This window comes from Amphibalanus amphitrite, unplaced genomic scaffold (genome assembly GCF_019059575.1).
Source record: "Amphibalanus amphitrite isolate SeventyFive unplaced genomic scaffold, NRLGWU_Aamphi_draft 000004F_arrow, whole genome shotgun sequence".
Classification (NCBI taxonomy): Eukaryota; Metazoa; Arthropoda; class Thecostraca; order Balanomorpha; family Balanidae; genus Amphibalanus; species Amphibalanus amphitrite.
The window spans coordinates 1,123,107-1,143,548 of NW_024881501.1; the positions used below are offsets into that span (position 1 = coordinate 1,123,107).

Below are 20,442 nucleotides of genomic sequence, written 5' to 3' on the forward strand. Positions count from 1 at the left end.
GTGATATCTTATATCATGGCTTATATCGGTTACCGGGCCACAGTTAGCTACTTTGCCACTTTTTCGGTCGACTGGCGTCGTTTTGTGGCTGACATGGTGACCACCCGTTCAGCGACTGAATCCGCGGAGCTTTGGCTGCTGCGGACGGCTTTGCCTTTAAAAGTCCTCTCAAGTGTTATTTTGCTTCTCTTACCTGTTCTCTTACCTGGTTGGGTTCCCATTTGTGTCGGAAAGAAAAGGCAAGGTGGAAGGACCGAAAGGAATTGGAAGGAACCCTGAATGCCAGACGCGCCAGCCCAGTTGTGATATTCTTGACCATTAGTCCTGGGAGTTTTGACTGGTATTGTGCGTCTTCCACAAGCTCGTCAGATGAACACAGTCACATTTCTACACGCTTAGCTACGAGGAAGTAACCTACATACCTATAACTACTTACAAAATCAGCACTGCTCATCCTCAATCATATCTGAACAGGCTATTACGTGCATGTACCTCAATCATTTTCTTAAAGCTAGCTATGTTAGGTGCACGGACAGCATCCTCAGGCAGTGAGTTCCAAACAGCAATGCATCTGACAGAGAAAAAGCGCTTTCTAGTGTCTGTGTGGGTGAGAGTGGGGAAAATCCTAAAGCAGTGGCCCCTAGTCCGCTCCTGTGGAGGGCGGTCGAACAGGTCATCTGGACTCAGGCACGATCTACCGTTAAACAGCTTCCAACATTGTATCAAGTCCGCACGAATGAGCCTCCCTTGGACAGAATACAGGTTCAAGGACTGTAGGCGATCTGCATAGCTTAATCCATTCATTCCATCCACTCGCTTTGTCCACTTCCTCTGAACATTTTCTAAGACCCGCAAGTCTTTCAGATAACCTGTATGCCACAAGCATGAACAGTATTCTATAACAGGTCGGATATGAGTAGTGAGCAAGAACAACATAAATGCGCGAGACCTGCAAACGGTAGACTTAAGAAAACTATGGGCCAGACCGCTAGCCTTGTGTGCAACAGTCCTAATGTGCTCGTGAAATTTAAGCTGCGAGTCGACAGTAACACCAAGATCAGAGTGAGAATCTACATGTGGGATTTGCTGTCCATCAAGGAAGTACACCGGTGAAGGCAAGTTAGCGCGGGGCCTCGCAAAGCGGAGAACTGCACATTTCTTTGGGTTCATTTTCAGACACCACGATGCTGCTGTGGTTTGCAGTGTATCAATGTCTTTTTGTACTTGGGCAGAGGATAACACTGGTGAGGTTCCTGGGGCATGTTTCACACAGGCATAAAGTTTCAGGTCATCTGCAAAAAATTTATATTCACTTCTCAGCTGTGATGCTACGCCGTCAATATAAACCAGGAACAACAGGGGCCCAAGGACAGAGCCCTGCGGTACACCACTGCTGACAACCCTAGGTTGGCTTATCATGTCCTTCACACACACCTGCATCTGTCTGCCCTGGAGAAATGAACGTATCCAGTCAATGAGAGCACCTGTCAAACCAATCGATCTCAGTTTGGTTATCATGAGATCGTGGCAGACGACATCGAACGCCTTACTGAAATCGAAGAGAATGACGTCAGTCACGCCACCAAGGTCCATGTTTTTAGACACTGTGTTATAAGCTAGGAGTAGCTGGTCCATTGTACTTCTGCCAGCCCTGAAACCGAATTGGTTTGAGGTCAGCAGTGAGTTCGTTTCCAGGTAATTACGTATCTGCGTGCAAATCAGGCGTTCCATCGTTTTGCACACAACAGACGTCAGACTGATAGGTCTATAGTTTAGTGGATCAAACCGGGAGCCCTTCTTGAAAATAGGTATAACTAGGGATTTTTTCCAGCAAGAGGGTAGTCGTCCCTCTCTCTGTGATCTCGTGTATATAATCTGTAGAGGGTAGGCGAGGTCATCAGCACATTCCTTCAATACCTGTGGATGTATTCCATCGGGGCCCATGGCAGAGTTAGGGTCGAGATCTTTGAGAGCATGGCGAACATTCTCTGTACATACTTCTACATGGCTGAGAGTCCCGTCGAAGGCCTGGTGGGGCGAGGGGTTAGTGGGGGTGACAGTGGTGAATACAGAGGCAAAAGATGTTGCAAGTAGCTCAGCCATAGCTGTGGGATCATCAGTATGGTGACCAGATTGCAAAAGCAAGGGACCAACCGCTGGTCTGCCAGTCTTCTTGTTTCTTATATAAGAATGGAGCAGTTTGGGGTTGTCCTTTGACCTGTCAATAAGACTAGATTCGTAATCACACTGCGATCTGGCGGCAAAATTTCGCAACTCGCGGTTTACAGATGAGAAAAGCTTATATGCGGCCAGTGTACCAGTAGAGCTTCTGCCAGATTGCTGCCTCACCCTCTTGTACGTCTGCCAAGCTGCCTGGCGCCTGTGAATTAAGGAAATCGGGGGTCTTGTTTTCCAGGGTGGTTTAGGGGGATTAGCTTGCTGTGTTGGCACATGTAGGTCTACCATCTCTGAAATGATGGCTGTGAAACGGTTAAACGAGTCCTCCACATTCAGGTAGGCCAGCTCGAAGTCCCAGTCCAAGAGCTGTAGTGATCTACGCATTGAAGCATATCGAGCTTTGTGCCAGTTTCTCCTGCGGGACATTGTCCTCCCATGAGGGTCAGCAGCAACATTTTCAAAGACATAGTCACATATCGTCGGACAGTGGTCACAACCTGGGAGAGGGGCTTGTACCATTAGTTGACCAATACGGTCTGGCTCAGATGTGAAGACCAGGTCCAGTGTATTGCCTGACCTCGGGTAGGTTGGCTGTGTAACCCACTGCGTAAGTCCAAGAGAGTTAAATATGTCAACAAACATTTGGATTGTTCTCGATCCTCCTGAACTATTAAGTGGATTTCCATGGCACCAGTCAAGTCCAGGAAGATTGAAATCTCCTAACAATATCACTTCCTTATCACTGCAGAAGTTACTTAGAAAGGAGCAAACAAGTTCGTTCTCAGTGTCAGAATAAGAGGGAGGTCGGTAGACTACAGCAACAAAAACATTATAAGACACAAGACAGAAGGTGAGAACATTGGGAATTGGAGCTTGAACATTACCAACAGTGATGTTGTTATGCACATAGGCACATACACCATGTTTGTACACTGTACCATTAGTATCATTTCTAATGAGATTATAGTTAGGAATGTTTACAAACGAGTCTGGAATGTGCTGGAGGAGATGAGATTCAGTAACACAAACAATGTCAAGTTTTGACGAATCTGCAAAATCAAAAAGCATGTTCACCTTGGAGCTTAAGCCATTGAGATTGACCTGTGAAAGACGAATCAGGGTAGATTTAGGCAGATCATTCAGTTTCCCGCGACAGAGGTGGAAGGGGCATCACGAGCAGCAGCAGCAGCCTGAGCCTGGGGAGGGTGATCAGCATTGTCAGCTCTAGCAGCCGAGGAACCCCCTGCTGTCACTGAAGAGGCTTGGCGAGATTGCACAGCTCCATCTCCATCTCCAGTTTGGGGCTCCTGGGCCTGCCGCGCCTGCCTGCGTCTCAAGTACTGCTCAGTTCTCTGGGCATAAGTCAGGTCCCTAGATATGAAGATGCCTCTATAGTCATCAGAATCCTTTAGCTGTTTGGCTTTATCCAGCAAGAGCTTTCTACTTTCATCATCAGGGATTTTGACTCTGAAGAAGTTACTTTGGCCAGGGATAGCCAGTACCTCAGAAGCTTCTACTCTAGTCCCTGTGTGATTCCTGGCAAACTCAGTGAACTTGGCCTTGAACTCAGTGGTAGATGAGGCAGGCAAACCCTTGATTACGACAAAGGCACGGCGTTTGTCCCGTTCCTTCTGCTCCTTCATCTCCTCCCTAATGAGGGCACGGTAGTCCTGAGAGGGGTTAGTGGCAATGATAGGCTGGTGTGGTAGGGGATGAGGAGCAGCGGTTTGTCCCTGCACATTCACCAAAGCAGCATCGTGGTTGGGGAGTTGGGGAGTTCTGGAAGAAAGCTCCTTGACTTGAGAGGTGAGTTCCTTGATCACAGCACACATTCCCTTCACCTGGACATGCAGCTGTTTGACAGTCTCCGCGAGGTGGGGGTCTGTGTGGCCACTTGGGGAATTGCCCCGAGCGGTCACCTGTTCGACCCTGCATTTCATGCATATAAATTGAATCCCTGCCCCATCATACTTTAATATAGCATTAATGAGCTCCAGCGGCAGTCCCGAACACATCTGTGATCCATGCACCCACTGCTCACACTTGTCACATCCCACAGGGTCAGGGCCAACATCATCGCCACAAGTACCGCAGAGGCACTCCTCACCCCTTTGGGTTGGAGGGTTAGACACACTTGCACTCCTGTCTCTCTTCGCTCCCCTGGTTCCCTTATTCCTTTGGTTACCCCGACGCATAGTTCAACAATCTTCATGCAAACAGGGTGCAAGGACAGGTGTGGCAGGTTGCGGTCTGAGACTGGGCGTCACAAGGGTGCTGCAGCAAGCGTGCAAAGGAAATAGCAACCAGGCTGACACTTAGTGGTACTGACAACGAGGCAAGGCGTGCAGGCGTGCAGACGTGCAGAGCAGGGGTGGCAGTGCAGCAGTCCAGCTTGCAGTTGCAGCATGCAGTTGAAGGCGTGCAGCTCGAGGCAGCGACAGGCCCCTTCAATCAAACGTATTATTATATAATGCTAGTGCCGAGACCGGTACGAAAGCCTTCCGCTCCAGTCCAACCAAAATCATCCAAACGCTTTCCCTGGCAGCTCCAAATTGTGCTCTTTTTTCTTCAATTATTTACATATAATGGAGAGGTCGCAAAATTGATTTGAGTCACCGATATCAAATTTCCGAGATATACATTTTGTACATACTGCAGTGGGCTGCCCTTATCAATTGCTGAAAGTTTCAAAGTGATTGGTCACTCGGTGTAAGTATGACAGGCTTTGCAACTTTTCATGAGGTGAGGTTACTTGACGTGACCTGGTGACCTGACCTTGACTGGCGTTGGTCTGAAATTTTCACAGAATGTACAGAAAAAAGTATGATAAGGTGTGCCAAAAACGGCAGGCCAATGGACGGTGCGTTGGCAAGCATTTTGACCTCGCTCAGCACAGCTGCAGTGGCCAGCTCTGCCCGCCGGCGCCTGTGCAGAGTTGCCAGCGCTGCCCGGGGCGGTAAACAGTCTGCCGCCGCCGGCTGGCCGCTCGCCCCACTCTCGGGGCTGCGGCAGCTGCAGCTGGCACCACCCATCCCCTCCCCTCCCCTCCCCCCGCCGCCGGTCCGGACGGAGCAACAGTTACTTGGATCGATCGGCTCACCGGCCGGCGCTGCTGCAACAGAGAGAGTCGGGAGAGGGCCCGGAGAGTCGGGAGAGGGCCCGGAGAGGGCCCGGAGAGGGCCGGGAGAGTCGGTAGAGGGCTGGGAGAGTCGGGAGAGGGCCCGGAGAGGGCCGGGAGAGGGCCGGGAGAGGGCCCGGAGAGTCGGGAGAGGGCCCTGAGAGGGCCGCGAGAGGGCCGGGAGAGAGTCGGGAGAGGGCCGGGAGAGTCGGTAGAGGGCTGGGAGAGTCGGGAGAGGGCTGGGAGAGAGTCGGAGGAGAGTCGGGAGAGGGCCGGGAGAGTCGGGAGAGAGCTGGCAGAGAGCTCCTGCAGGAGGATTGTAAAAAAGTGAATTTTGGAAAAGTGGGGGAGGATGGGGTAGTTTGGCCGCCTTTACTTAAGAAAAACGATATATCTCAAAATTGACGACACATTTCTGCACACTCAACGCTGACGGGTGTTGCATTCATTTTACTTTCCTGTACAGTTAACTGAAAATGATCGAGTAACTACTTTTATCTAAATTGTGACGCATTACAAAGGTTCGCAAAGCGGCCAAATTACCCCGCCAGCAGGGTTTTTTGGCGGTGGGGTGGGGCAATTCGGCCGGTGTTAGTTTGAGGTCGGAATCTTATGCTACAGGCGACTGGCGAGTCAGTTTTAGCGTCAGCAATGACTTGGGTCCTATACGCATTTTGGAGGTTGACTCGGCCTCGGACTTGAAATGAAATCTTGAAATCTTGAAAGTGACTACGTGGCCCAGGAGCCGAGTTAGATGGGAGGAGGGGGGGGGGGTGTTCAGGCATCCCCCGGCCCGGCGCGGAAGTCGCGGAGCACCGGCCCGGCGCGGGTTAATTAAGCTGACATTGACAGGTCAACTAAAAAATGTGACCTCAGGTAAAGGTCATGACCTGACCGGAAAACGTCGTACTGCATAACATCCGATCTGCATCGTCGAGCTGAACACATGTGACGCGTTTTTATCGCTCTAGCATGCCTCAGTAAAACAATGCCTATATTATAGTTTTTTTTTTTTTTAACTCGCGCTGGGCCGGTGCTCCGAGACTTCCGCGCCGGGCGGGGGGGGGGTCTGAACACCCTTTTCTAACTCGGCTCCTGGGCCATGTAGCGACACGCGGTAAGCGGCAATCGAAAGAACGTCCAAAATAAGGACGAAAACACTTCAGCCATTTTTTTGGGTCAGGTCAAAGGTCAGTTCACCAGAGGTCACCAAAGGTAAAATGTTGACTATTTCAACATTTTGGAAACTGCCGACGGCTATTTTGGGAACCGGTAGAGCTACAGCGCCGCAGAAAAGCGCATTCGATAGCCCTTTTACAGACATTTCTGAATATTGTCCTCAGATTTGACCTCAGGTCAACGGTTTAGCCTCCAGAGGGCAAAAACTCCAAAAATAGCCGTTCTTACGAAGTGTTTTTTCGGCAATAACTTTTGACTCAAAAGAGCCATGACATTACTTTTGCCAGCATCGTGTTCCTCTCGTCGAGACGCGTCGAAGAACTATAATTTGACCTTGAAAGTTCAACTTGAAAAGTTGACCTTAGGTCAAGGTCATGACCTGACCGGAAAAGGTCAAGTTGCATATCAGTCGATCCGCAACGTCGAGCCGAACACAACTAAGGTGTTTTCATCGCTCTAGCACGCCTCGATCAGACGTTACTAGCGAAAAACTGTTAGATTCTGTTCGTGACCTGAGATGACCTCGGCGACATAACGAGGGGTCACAGTTGCCATTTTCCGATTCAGGGTGTCAATTTTACCTACATATCGATGTTTGAGAGTGTCTAGAATAGCGTTCGTGCAAAACAGACGCTTCTCAATTTTCTCTCATTGCAATTGACTTATAATGGAGATGCCGCAAAATTGACCTGACCTTAGGTCACCGATAACAAAATTCCAAGATATTCATTTTATAGATAATGTTACTCTAATCAATCGCTGAAAGTTTCAAGGCAATCGATCAGTCGGTGTAGCTATGACGAGCATTCTTATTTTTTTCTGAGTTGAGGTCACTTGGCGTGACCTGGTGACCTGACCTAAGGCGACCTGGGTATGAAATTTTCACAACATGTGCGGATAAGATGCACAGACAGGTGTGCCAAAAACAGCAGCGAATGCATTGAACATTAAATGACGAAAATATTTTGCACCCCCCCCCCCCTCCCCCGCCTCAGGCGATCACATGCTGTCACCCACCTGGAAGCTGGCAAAACTCACCTGTGAGCTTCGATAATGAAATTGGAGCCAAATGCCGTTTGAATGAAACCAGAGCACCGGTATGAATAAAAAACAGGATCCGGTATGAATAAAAACAGAATAAAAACGACTTATCTGGCCAGAAGGCCGGATAAGTCGTCAGAACTAGCGGAATGTGCCTTAAATGTCTTGTTAGTGGAATAAATGTCTCGGTATCGGAATTCCACTATCTGGCAGCTAGCCCTATGTAAACGGGGCTAGGGTTTCGGTATAGCCGTATCCAGAACAAAGATTTCACGTGCATGTGTTCACTCACACAAGAGCTGATATACATTGTACATTGTACAATGTACATGTCATGTCATTGATGTACTATACATTGATCGGATGTACGACATGTTTTGTGATATAGCATTTAGTTATATGTTCTTGCTCGCTTACTAACGCCGGTGTCATGTACTTTCAGCGACAAAAACACTCGGAGAGGGCTCTGGTGTCTCCAGACCTAAACTTCGTGATTCTCTTCGGCAGGCGAAAAAAGGTACTTCCAGTATCGTGTGCTTGCCTTATTCCCTGACAATCTTGCAGCTCAACGGTACAATCATTGTCGTTTTTTATGGATAAAAGCCATCATTTAGGATATTTTTTATGAGCCGACAACTTTGCAACTTTCCACTGCAAGTATGTACTGAGGATATATTGTTGATGAAAAAAATACCAACCTGTTGCCTGCCGGGCGGTACTAAGAGCACGTAGTTCCCTACGTAGGTACTTCTTATACGGTGCTTATCCTTGCTAGCGTATTAGACTGCCGGCAGTATAATATGAGACTATGATGTTTGATTTCACTGATGACCGCCGCTTATTGCTGTACACCTCAGACTTCATGTGGAATACGACTGCACGCATAATGCATATAATATCGGCCAAGCTTTACCAATAGAAAATTCGCCGTTAATCACCCACCAATTTGACTTGTCACATAAAAAATAATTGCCGTTATAAAAGCATCAGCTACCCTGATATTTTTCCCACAACAGCAGCTATTTTTTCGCATGGTTGACGAAACTTGTCGGCGACTTTAGGCCTAAGAATAACAGTAGCTGGCGGATAGCGCTGCTGTTTAAACTGTCCTCCGAGCTGAGTCGGGCGGCCGTGTGGTTCCAGCTGACCGAGTACACCGGTGAAGCGCCCTGCTGGCTGCTCAGCGTCAACAGCGGGTGAGTGTCCCTCCTAACCGCAGAGGGGCAGCACCAAGAACCCCGCACACCAGTGGCTGAACTGACATGGAATGACCCATAAGTACATATACATATATTATATAAATAAGAAATGAACTTGGTCCGACGGGAGATGGCAGGCCAAGTTCATAGGATACATGAACTTGGCCTGCCATCTCGTCACGGATTTCAATATCCGGTACCATAAAGTATCATTCCGTTCCACCGGTGAGGTTTGGAGATTTGGGTACGAAAAAGACGGGTGAACGTGCACATTTGCGGTAATCGTTACAGACAGTGCCTGTCCTAAGTCCTTACTCGGATATTTCGTGTAATGCCTAAGCAACGAGTGTACTCAGTTAATTTCGGCCATATTTCAGCGACTGCCCCGTTTCCGCCTGCCATTTCATGAAATGTCCTCGAATTTTCAGTCATTCGCTGTAACGTGTATTTCTACGAATAAATCAGTCTTTTCCGGCATTCCAAGTAATGCCTAGACATTTCATGGATTTCAGCCGATGCCAACGACATATATACCTGCTGTGTTTACTTGTTGCTCGGTCATGTCCTCCGATAAAACCGCGGCCTGTACCGCCGCAAAATTTGGCATGATTATGTCTCCATCAATTTTACACATGGTGTACAAGTTTGAACCTCCTACCTTTCAAGGTCAGGTCACCAGGTCACTTCAAATGACCCAACCTCAAATCACTTTTTGCAACTTTGCCACCGTTTCAGAGCTACAGTAGAGGACGGAGGCCTTTGAAAGTTGCAGGATGTAATGAGGTCATTGGTAGCTAAAATTTGTTTATCTAGGAATTTTGATATCGATGACCTAAGCCCAGGTCAATTTCTTGACCTCCCCATTATGTTAGCCAAGGGGGATCAACCCTCTGTTTTTTTCTTCACTAAAACTCGTCGGAATGGCCCAACATACCATAAATGACTTCGTATATGACCAACCTTGACTAATTGAGGCCTTTTTTGCTCGCAACTATAAGGTCATGTGACGTCATCACAGGTCACCAATAGTTTTTTTTTGCTTATAACTCCTTACAGGAACAGATGGTCTCATTGTGTTCAGCTCGCCAATGCCCATGGAATGATATGCATGATGATCTTAACCCTCGCCCGCACATGGGGTGGGCGGGTGGGGTGGTTGCCCCCCCCCCCAGGTAGTTTTCTGCTCTGCACTCAACATTTTTAGAGCTAGAAGCCTGATTTTTCGTATAGCTGCTCTTCAATCCTTTTTTGATGTCCACTGAAAATTTCAAGTTTCTGTGGTTTTTGGTTTCGGAGATATGACCTTGTTTTTCAGGTCATGTCATGACCCAAATGACAAATTCTCAACATCTTGCGTTGGCTATGGGCCTTGTGAGCTTTTGACACCTTGATTTCGGCGCACCTCCCACCTATCATGGAACATGTTTTTCGACGATGTACAGATGTCAAGGTCAGGGTCAAGGTCAACCTAGGTCATCTAAAATAATTGCGTTTTAGGCAAGCTGAATTTACTTTTCGTGGATTTTTTTAACTGCATTTTTGGTAAAAGCTTCTCAGATCATGATTTCATGTAATATGGACACATAAACAATCGGTGCACACATCAGTATACACACAGACACACACAGACATACAAACACATAAAATTGACCTTGACCTAACTTGACCTGAAATGACCTCAGCGGTAAAAATATGGTCGGGTAGTGTGACAAAGAGGTTCTAGCTGGCTTGGCACCAGCAAACGGCATCGTCATCGGTATATGATAAGCAGCACACTTGATATCCAACGGTGACCCAAAACAGCAACATTTTTTTAGTTTGACCTGACCTGGAAGGTCAATGACTGACCTGAGAAGGTAAAACTGGGTATCATTGGATTTGTCTCTTTCCAACGAATCTTTTTGGTCCTTACCTCGAAGCTCTATCTCCAACAGGAACGAAATGGCGCGGGCGGTGGCAACCCCCCCCCCCCATGTGCGCTCTAGGATGGGTAAATGGCATGTGCGCATTTTTTTGGCAAAGCATTTTCCCGCATCAATCGCATCCGGGAGGTGCGTCCGATTGATGCGAGCGTGCTTCCATGTATTTGAATAGGCTCTCGCATGCGATTTCCTGACTGCGGAAAGAGTCTGTTTCAGGCATAAGACTCCGCTCGCTTCGCTCGCTCCGTAATCACACCAAATGTGACCAGAGGCGGATCCAGCTTAGAGTTTTTTTTTTGGGGGGGGGGGCAAACCATAACAATTTATCGATTCTTTCCATGCCTCGTGCATAGGCGTAATGTTAAAATTATGCCGTTTGGAAGGGGCAAATGTCCATTTTGCCCCCACCCCTGGACTGGATCCGCCACTGAATGTGACCAAATGTGCCGTCGTTAGCCCCAGTCTGTCCCCCCCCCCCCCCCTGCCGCCGGCTGACTGGGCCCCGGAGCGGTGCTGACGGCGCTGCGGCCCCGGCGTCGTCGGCAGGCGGGTCAGCGCGCTGAAGCCGGAGCCGTGGTCGGAGCGGCACCCGGCACTGCAGCACGCCGCCTGGATGGCCGGCAGCGCGCTGCTCATGCTGCACGGCGGCAACATCTACTACAAGGCGCGCGCGCTCAGCGCCGACTCGTTCGCGGTGACCTCGGACGGCCGCGCCGGTCTGCTGCAGCACGGCCTGCCCGACCTGCTGTACGCAGGTACGGACGACTCGCCTCAGGCTGCCCCACCTGCTCTACGCAGGTACACATACGACCCACCGATCCAGAGGCACCGTGCACCAGCAATGCCGACTGGTGCATCAAACGGACCAACTGCACTGTCCACATGCCTTGACATTTTAGGTAGGGGAGAGTGGTAGGTATAGCTCACCCGGAAGGGTCAGTTGGCCGCCCCATCTGTGCGATAGTTAACAAAGCATATGAAATGACTCCCAATAGCCTCTGTAATATGTCATTAGGTACCACTGTTGTTACTGTGTGGAAAAGTATCACATCTCCGCCCTTCTTGATCATAAAAATAGTATGGAATAATAACCTTATGCTCATTCTTTGAAGGTTTTTTGGTTGTTAATGAATGATTAAACTAATTCATTAATATATTTTATGTTTGTGTTTTTGTACATTCTGAAGATGGCGCAAGCTGAAATATATTAATGAATTAGTTTAATCATTCATTATCAACCAAAAAACCTTCAAAGAATGAGCATAAGGTTATTAGGTATTCCATACTATTTTTCTAACAATAATGCTCAAACATGCCATTGCTCGCCATCAACTTCCTGATCATCTTTAAAGTCAATGAAGTGTTGAATTGGAGAAAAGTTGTAACGTTTATATTTGTTGGAAAATTGGGTAACATGACATACTTTGTAAACAAAATCCGACATCTTGGTGTAATGCGTTGGTGGGTTGGCATATTTTTTTTTAAATGAAAATCGTGGTGATTTTATAGATGATTGACACCTTAAAAATGTAAATGCAGCGCAGGGGGGCGGGGACTACTTTCAGACTGGGGGAGGGGGGCATACCATAATGGAGATCAACCTAGGGTAGCCACAACTCTAGTTTTCTCACCGGTTTAAGGCAACTTATTTTTCCTCCCTTGTTTTTTTTTTCATAAAAAACATCTGCAAAGAAGTGCCATATTCCGTCTTAAAGTTGTGAAGCACCGCCCCCACGGCCCCAGAGTTGGGGGGGGGGCAAACTGCCCCCACTGCCCCCCCCGGTTCCCGCGCCTATGATGCAGGGCTAGGCGGGCAATGTGCGAGACCCGTGGAGTGACTGTATGTTTTTCTCTCTCACACATTGCTGGGCAACGGAAAATGCATCATCTTTGATCTAAAGTAGGTAGGTATGTTATGAAATTCCGCCCACAACCCGCCCCCCGGTTTGCCGGTCCACAGAGCACATCCTGCGCGCGGAGTCGGCCGTGTGGCCGTCGCCGGACGGCACGCTGCTGCTCTACTTCAGCTTCAACTGCACGGCCGTGGCCGAGCTGCACTACACCGAGTACGGGGCCGCGGCCGAGCCGGCCTACCCGCGCGTCCGCTCCGTCCGATACCCGCGGGTCAGTCAGCGGCCGAGCCGGCCTACCCGCGCGTCCGCTCCGTCCGATACCCGCGGGTCAGTCAGCGGCCGCCAGCCGGCCCACCGCGCGTCCGCTCCGTCCGATACCCGCGGGTCAGTCAGCGGCCACCAGCCGCCCCGCCGCCGCCATATCCGTCCATCAGATGGGCTGCAATGGGACGTGACCAGTTTTATAAGGCATACCCAAAGACGAATGTCACATGCGCAGTGAAAGGGTTCCGAGAACTACGCCCAGTGGAAGGGGGATGGGGGGGGGGGAATACCGCTCCCCTAAGATCTCAGCGCCTTTGGAAATCAAAAAGACGAAATTTGGAACCGATTTTTAGCAGTGGTAAGCGGCGCAATGCAAAGACGGAAGCGTCCGGCGCCGGCTGCAAGAGTCCCCCCCCCCCCCCACCACCACCACCGCGCCGCCGCTCTGGCTGGATTTTATGTTCTACTTCCACACCCCTGTAACTAGGAAAGTTGTGAATCGATTTACTTATTGCTTTCACGGCAAGATGCGCCGTTTAATTTTAGGTGAGTACTGAAAATATGACGTTCAAAGAATAATAATGGCGTGAGATATTTGCGAAAAGCAAAAGGGTGGACGAAATTCGCCCCCCCCCCCCCCACTGCGCGTGTTTAGTTTTCATATTACATATTTAGTTTAGGGAAGTGTCTGGATCATTAATTTGCTCTCTCCTTTTCCATGAGGCTAATGCTTATCCCACGAGTCGCAGAGTATATATGCGCTTTGTGTCCAATCATGTCCACTGCACTGCGCCTGACGAGTGCCTTCCGTCCGTCCGTCCGTCCGTCCGTCCGTCCGTCCGTGCGTCCGTCAGGCGGGAGCCGTAAACCCGTCGCTGACGGTGACCGTGGCCAACGTGACGAACCCGGTCCGGATGGACTACCGCACCGTGCTGCCGCCGGCCGGCCTCTCCGACAGGTGAGCGAGCGCCTCTGACAGGTGAGCGAGCGCCTCTGACAGACCGTGGGCGAGCCTCTCCGAGAGGTGAGCGAGCGCCACCCACAGGTCATATGAATCCAAAATCAAAATCATATGAAATCACTGCATAGAAGTATGTACACTGTACAGGCATGCCGTAAACGCCATTTGACTGCCTAAATCAATTGGCTATCTTCGATTTTCCATTATCGTTCCACATTTTCCAAAATCTTGAGGTAAGTCTTGGCAATTTCTCGTGACTACTTCACGACCATGATGCATGTCTGCTCTATACCTATTAGTGATGTCAATTACAGAAAATCAGGATACCGATACCAAGCCAAATACCAACCAAAACCATGGAAAATACCGAAACCGAACCAAGTTGGGAATACCAGGAAAATACCAACTTTGTCAGCCTCTTATACATTGCTGAGGATGCATAATACCAAGAAAATGCCAAAAACAATAGGATTGAAATATCAAATACCAAGTTCGTATCGCTTTGGTATCCGTTTACCAAAAAGTTGGTATCCGATTGACATGTCTAGTCTTATGCCTATCTTAGATTAGTTATTTCTACCAAACACGTACTCTTATGATAACATGAATGTCACCGCTTAAAAGTAGTTAAAGTACCCATAAAAAGTGGTCATATGCTGGGATGCCAATTTTCATTTTCGAGGTCATGTTCTTATCTGGTTGACCTGACCTTGACCCTGACCTACGCTTGACTGACCCCTAGGTACATGGATCCTACACTCGTGTAGCTCCAAAATGAAAGACTGCGTACAGTTTTGACAGAGTTAGTGACGAGAGGCGACCAGTGCGATGTGCTTAAGTCCGTGCTACTGAAAACCCAATTTCAGGTATTTGACCTGATCTTGACCCGACCTGTGACTACGAAATTGAACTTTGTACTCATCAGCGGCGTACTGTCGCGTTCCTTCGTTTGCCGCCCCGCACCTTCCGCTGCGGCGATTGGTTCTCGAGCTATCGGCTAGGGGCGTTTAACGCCCTCTTCCCCCTAGTAAACGGCGGGTGCCGAGATACCCCAGCAACTGCCGGGTTTTATAGTGTTGAAGCCAAACGCTCACAAAAAAGACACTATTTTATACGGCAACGTCAACCCATATTTACTTGGTGTATCGCAGAGCAGGCTCATCACTGGCCTTCCAGAGCGAATGTCGGCCCGGCCCGGGTGCGGGACGTTGCGGCTGAAATGGCTGGTGGGTGGGATCCACTCGGCCCTGTCTGTCTGACCATGCGGTCCGGGCTCGGCCGGGGAGTGCCTGTGGCGCCGCCGATGATCCGGCCAGCAGAGGACAGTCACTGCTGGCCGCGCCATGGTCCGGTGGCTCAGAGAGTGGCCGCCAGTCGCCGAGCACTGGCAACATCCGGCGCTGGTAGCGCTGTGTCCCGACATCGGAAACATTGGAGAAGCTCGAGAGGGGTAATGTCACCACCCAGGGGTAATGGGCCGAACACCATCTGACTGACTTTTGACCGACAGCCATCACCGCGCCCCGGCCCCGCCCCCGGCCCATTCCCCGTCCCCGTCCCCACGGAGCTGTTCTAACCAACTTGTCTGAAATTCACCGGAGAACAAATGTGGGGTTTAAAAAAGTGTCGATATGTACCTATATATCTGAGCTTTAGGTGCTGAAACGTTTCAATAAAGGCTTGGCAACGTCCAATGTCATTGTGAACATCAGAAATACGCGTGGAAATTAAAATTTCGGCAAAGTTCTGAGGCCTCTTGCACCAAACTACCTAGCTAGGTAAAATCGAAAAACCGGTTTCAGAATAAGGTAATCTAACGGTGGTAAATTTGTTTGCAATAGCCCAATACATAATCCTACAAGTGCTTGGTAATTTTTACATGTACATTGTCACATTTGAGTCTTCGATTGGATACGCGATGCAAAATAATCCAAGCATTGGTGCAAGAGGATTTTGGTGCAAGAGGCCTCTGTTTTTCACAAAAATGTGAAATTTGACCTGGTTGAGCTACCTCTAAATAAACATATTTTCCAAAAATATTTTACACGCAACGTTTTCTCGGGTGGTAGAACAGATTGGCTGCCCGTCCCGTTGAAAATTCTCAAAACGAAATTTTAGCCCCGTTTTAGTGCCACCCTACTGTACCCCGTCAGTTCCCCGTCCCCAGTGAGCTGTACTGGTCATCAGTGACCGATTCCGTCCGTGCAGTGAGCTGTACTGGTCATCAGTGACCTATTCCGTCCGTGCAGTGAGCTGTACTGGTCATCAGTGACCTATTCCGTCCGTGCAGTGAGCTGTACTGGTCATCAGTGACGGCTATTCCGTGCCTGCAGTGAGCTGTACTGGTCATCAGTGACCTATTCCGTCCGTGCAGTGAGCTGTACTGGTCATCAGTGACCGATTCCGTGCCTGCAGTGAGCTGTACTGGTCATCAGTGACCGATTCCGTGCCTGCAGTGAGCTGTACGCGGCCGGAGTCCGGTGGCTGGACAACTCGCGGGCGTCCGTCACCTGGTACAACCGGCGGCAGAACGTCAGCCACGTCTCCGTCTGCTCGGCGCCCAGCTGGCGCTGCCGAACGGTGGGTGTCGCCTCAGCTACCACTCTGCGGTGTACCAGACACTGACAGGGTACCAGTCACTGACAGTGTGCCAGTCACTGACAGTGTACCAGACACTGACAGACACTGACAGTGTATCAGTGTACCACTCACTGACAGTGTACCAGGGTACCAGTGTACCAGACACTGACAGTGTACCAGACACTGACATTGTACCAGTCACTGACAGTGTTCCAGTGTACCAGTCACTGACAGTGTACCAGACACTGACAGTGTACCAGACACTGACAGTGTACCAGACACTGACAGTATACCAGTGTACCACTCACTGACAGTGTACCAGACACTGACAGTGTACCAGTGTACCACTCACTGACAGTGTACCAGACACTGACAGTGTACCAGTCACTGACGGATGTCTCGCTTTCTGACAGGTGTACCAGTCACTGACGGATGTTTGGCTCTCTGACAGGTGTACCAGTCACCGACGGATGTTTGGCTCTCTGACAGGTGTACCAGTCACTGACGGATGTTTGGCTCTCTGACAGGTGTACCAGTCACTGACGGATGTTTCGCTTTCTGACAGGTGTACCAGTCACTGACAGTGTACCAGTCACTGACAGTGTACCAGACACTGACAGTGTACCAGTCACTGACGGATGTTTCGCTTTCTGACAGGTGTACCAGTCACTGACGGATGTTTGGCTCTCTGACAGGTGTACCAGTCACTGACGGATGTTTGGCTCTCTGACAGGTGTACCAGTCACTGACGGATGTTTGGCTCTCTGACAGGTGTACCAGACACCACTCACTGACAGTGTACCAGTCACTGACGGATGTTTCGCTTTCTGACAGGTGTACCAGTCACTGACGGATGTTTGGCTCTCTGACAGGTGTACCAGTCACTGACGGATGTTTGGCTCTCTGACAGGTGTACCAGACACCACTCACTGACAGTGTACCAGTCACTGACGGATGTTTCGCTTTCTGACAGGTGTACCAGTCACTGACGGATGTTTGGCTCTCTGACAGGTGTACCAGTCTCAGTCGCCGCGCGGCTGGGTGCCGATCGGAGACGGTCCCGTGTTCTCAGAGAGCGGCTCGGCGGCCGCTCTTCTGGACCGCGTACAGGATGGCGATCACGGACTCTACACGCAGATTCTCATGGTGGGTGTTTAGCTGCTCACTGTTCGCCACCGCCTCGAAAACATTTTTATGATAACAATAATAGTCATGTTTATATCAATACACCTGACAACCACATAACAGAGGTCAGTTTCGTCGTACCAGGGCCCTGAGACACTTCCCTGGTAAACTCAGCCAAGAAAAATAGTACGTCCTTTGATTTGCCTTCCTTTTTTCTGCTATATACATGTAGTTACTTCTTTATTCCAAGCGGCAAGCGCAAGTGCTTCAATTAAAAGACTGCGGACTAGTTGTGATCTCACTCGGTGTTTAAAAGTCAATTTTTAAATGTTGGGGTCTAGGAAACCTTAACCGGCAGGCGGTGGGCCTCCTGGCCACCTTCCGCGCGGTGAAGGGGGGGGGGGGGCATTTTTTGCCTCCCTCGTATCTCCGAAACTACTGGACGGATCCGTAAGATTTAAACGGCGTCTGATAGCCCCGTCACATTTGTCGGGGCAACTCCAATTTCATTGACCTCGGGTCACCGATGACGTCACAGGTCAGGTCAAAGATGAAATGTTTCACCGTTCACGGGTCTTCTAGGAATGCGCTAATAACAGCGAGTATAACACAAAAATATCAGCATTTCGGCTTGTTCACAATTTAGCCTCTGGCCGCCGGCTAACAACTCCAATCAGGCTCTTTTTTTTTGTTAACGCGCCCCTTGATATACCTATGCCTTGATACCCTGATGGTACCGAACTTTTACTTCGGATTTTTAGGTCAAGGCCAGGTCATCCTTAGTCACGAAAATTGTATATCATGTATTGGTCACGTGACGCATTCGAATTTGACGTCGTTTGTGTCATTTGAGGTCATTTTGAGTTGAATTTAGCTTGGGCAGGTCACTTTCAGGTCAAAAAAGGTCAAATTTTGAAGTTAAAATTTTCAACAAAAAAGGTGTCTATCGGATGCACTTTGAGCTTAGGAGCACGATGAATGATGATGCTATTTATATTGGTGTACGATGTTTCTAGAGTAAGTCAAAAGCATGTGTTCTATCACATATATACCGTTCTTTGTAAAGTCACAAGTTTTTGAAAAAGATATTAAGGTATAATTTTGAATTTTATTAAATATAATTTTCAAAATTTTAAAATTTTGAAAATCAGAGATAGCAGTTTGCTAGCGCAGTCTATTCTGCGTCCTCTCATGCAAAGAAATTGGATCTAGCTTAAAAACTGAGCTCTTGGGAGCGATTGCCGTGGTTCGACGTTTTGCGTCGAAATCGGCCGAACATGACGTCACTCTGACGTCATTTCCCGCCTACCTATGGTAGTTACGAAATTCATATTTTGACACAAGGTGTCAAATTGATACAGCCGAAGGTACTGAAAGATTGGCGTCGGTACGTCAAGCGGTTTGGAAGTTATTAAAAACGGGAGGGGTGGCTATGAATAGCCCCCCCCCCCTCCTGTGGGGCGCGAGTTAATAATTTTCTTTATTCCTAACTTCCCTTACTCTCCCTACCCAGGAAATGATAAAGGCAGGAGTGCAGTCGACTGTCTGTCGGCGGCCGTCCCTGTGGGCTCCGAGTGGCGGTGTGCGCTGGTGTTTCAGTGGGTGTCTCGGACGGCTGCGCTGCAGTCACGAGGCACCGCAGTAGTACCTCCGGCGGCTGCTCGGCCAGGGCGCCGCCGGCAGCTCCCCTCGGTTTGTTTCCCTCTGGGGTGAATGTTTACACTCGCCCGGATGGCTCGGAGGTTTAAACAGAGCCGTGCTTCTTTTCCACAGCTGCCTGCCAACGAATAAAAATAGCGCGATGAATTATATCGACATTCGACAAGATAGATGTGCGCCAGATAGCCGTTTTCACGACGGCTACCTGTTGGTGCCCATGTGGTGCATATTTGGTCAAATAAGGTTCGGTATGTTTCTTAGTAGCTATCAGCCAGGGCTGCACTTGTTGATTATATGCCTGCTTTGTCAAATTATCAGACATTGTTATCCATTGAAACACTGAAATAAAATCATGATATGAAAATATTTGTTGTAAAAGAAACTTGGTACAGGTTTTGTCAAATTAGGTGCATTCGCCATATAGCCCGTCGTGAAAACGGCTACAATATCGCCAGCAGAAAGAAGATGGTGAATGATGTCAAAACTGCCCGATAGTTTAGAATGCTGATTGTTGAGTGATGACCGAGCGGCACCTCTACAGGGACAGGCCCCTTTACCAGTGAATTTCATATTTCCCTCTACTTTACCAGACAATATAAGTACTATACCATCTGTACTAAGTTATTTGTAGGTAAATGCATAAAGCTCATCCGTTGGACACATATTCCGTCGTAACTATTTATAGCTATTTTTTTTTTTGTTCAAGGTCCTCTATTTATTTCATAACTAAGGTACTTTGCTGTTTTTATTTATTGCTTATTTGTTTGTTATACACGTGACAGGCAACAGGTGCCTATCAGATGAATGCCAAAAATTACCGACCACCACATTTTGCCATAGCTGCCAATTCCTTTGATTTTTTGTCTTTTACAGGGGCAGAAGCTGCTGTGTGGTTGATCAAATACCACGGATTCTATCGCTGTATTTGAAATGTTTTATTCAACATGGGAGCAGGGTTGTATACCAATCAAGTCGATTGAATTGATTGATTTGATTCAACGCGTATTTTGAGTTGATTGGATTGAGTCGATTGACTTTTCGAGATGACTGGTTGACTGACTCGTTTGACTTTAGCGACTGGTTGACTGATTTGATTCCCGAAAATTAGAGTGACTCGTATGATTGAGTCGATTGAATGGAAAGTTTAAATAAGTTTTAGTTGACGAAAAATAATGACACCAATTGATGACATCAAAGATCACAAAACTACACTGAAAACTGCTTGTCATCACAACTGCAATATGGGGTAGATGGCCAAATAAAGAACAGGGCCTAAACATGAACAGCCAACTTTGACTTTCAACTGCAATAACTGCTCCAATCCTGTGATAGAACCTGGCCAAGGCCCTATAGGCCAAGGCCC

At 48.7% G+C, this 20,442-nt stretch overlaps 1 protein-coding gene across 5 annotated transcripts in view; it reads left to right on the top strand.

The window, feature by feature from the left end:
- LOC122375460 (inactive dipeptidyl peptidase 10-like) overlaps nucleotides 1-20,442 on the top strand; it is a 191,392-nt gene that overhangs the window by 130,493 nt on the left and 40,457 nt on the right. For all 5 annotated transcript variants that reach the window (XM_043354895.1, XM_043354980.1, XM_043355060.1 and 2 more), the window contains 7 exons: nucleotides 7,959-8,033; nucleotides 8,660-8,712; nucleotides 11,184-11,392; nucleotides 12,598-12,761; nucleotides 13,609-13,712; nucleotides 16,172-16,295; nucleotides 17,307-17,441. In XM_043354895.1, the coding sequence (XP_043210830.1) occupies nucleotides 7,959-8,033; nucleotides 8,660-8,712; nucleotides 11,184-11,392; nucleotides 12,598-12,761; nucleotides 13,609-13,712; nucleotides 16,172-16,295; nucleotides 17,307-17,441 (864 nt within the window). The remainder of the gene's footprint in view (nucleotides 1-7,958; nucleotides 8,034-8,659; nucleotides 8,713-11,183; nucleotides 11,393-12,597; nucleotides 12,762-13,608; nucleotides 13,713-16,171; nucleotides 16,296-17,306; nucleotides 17,442-20,442) is intronic.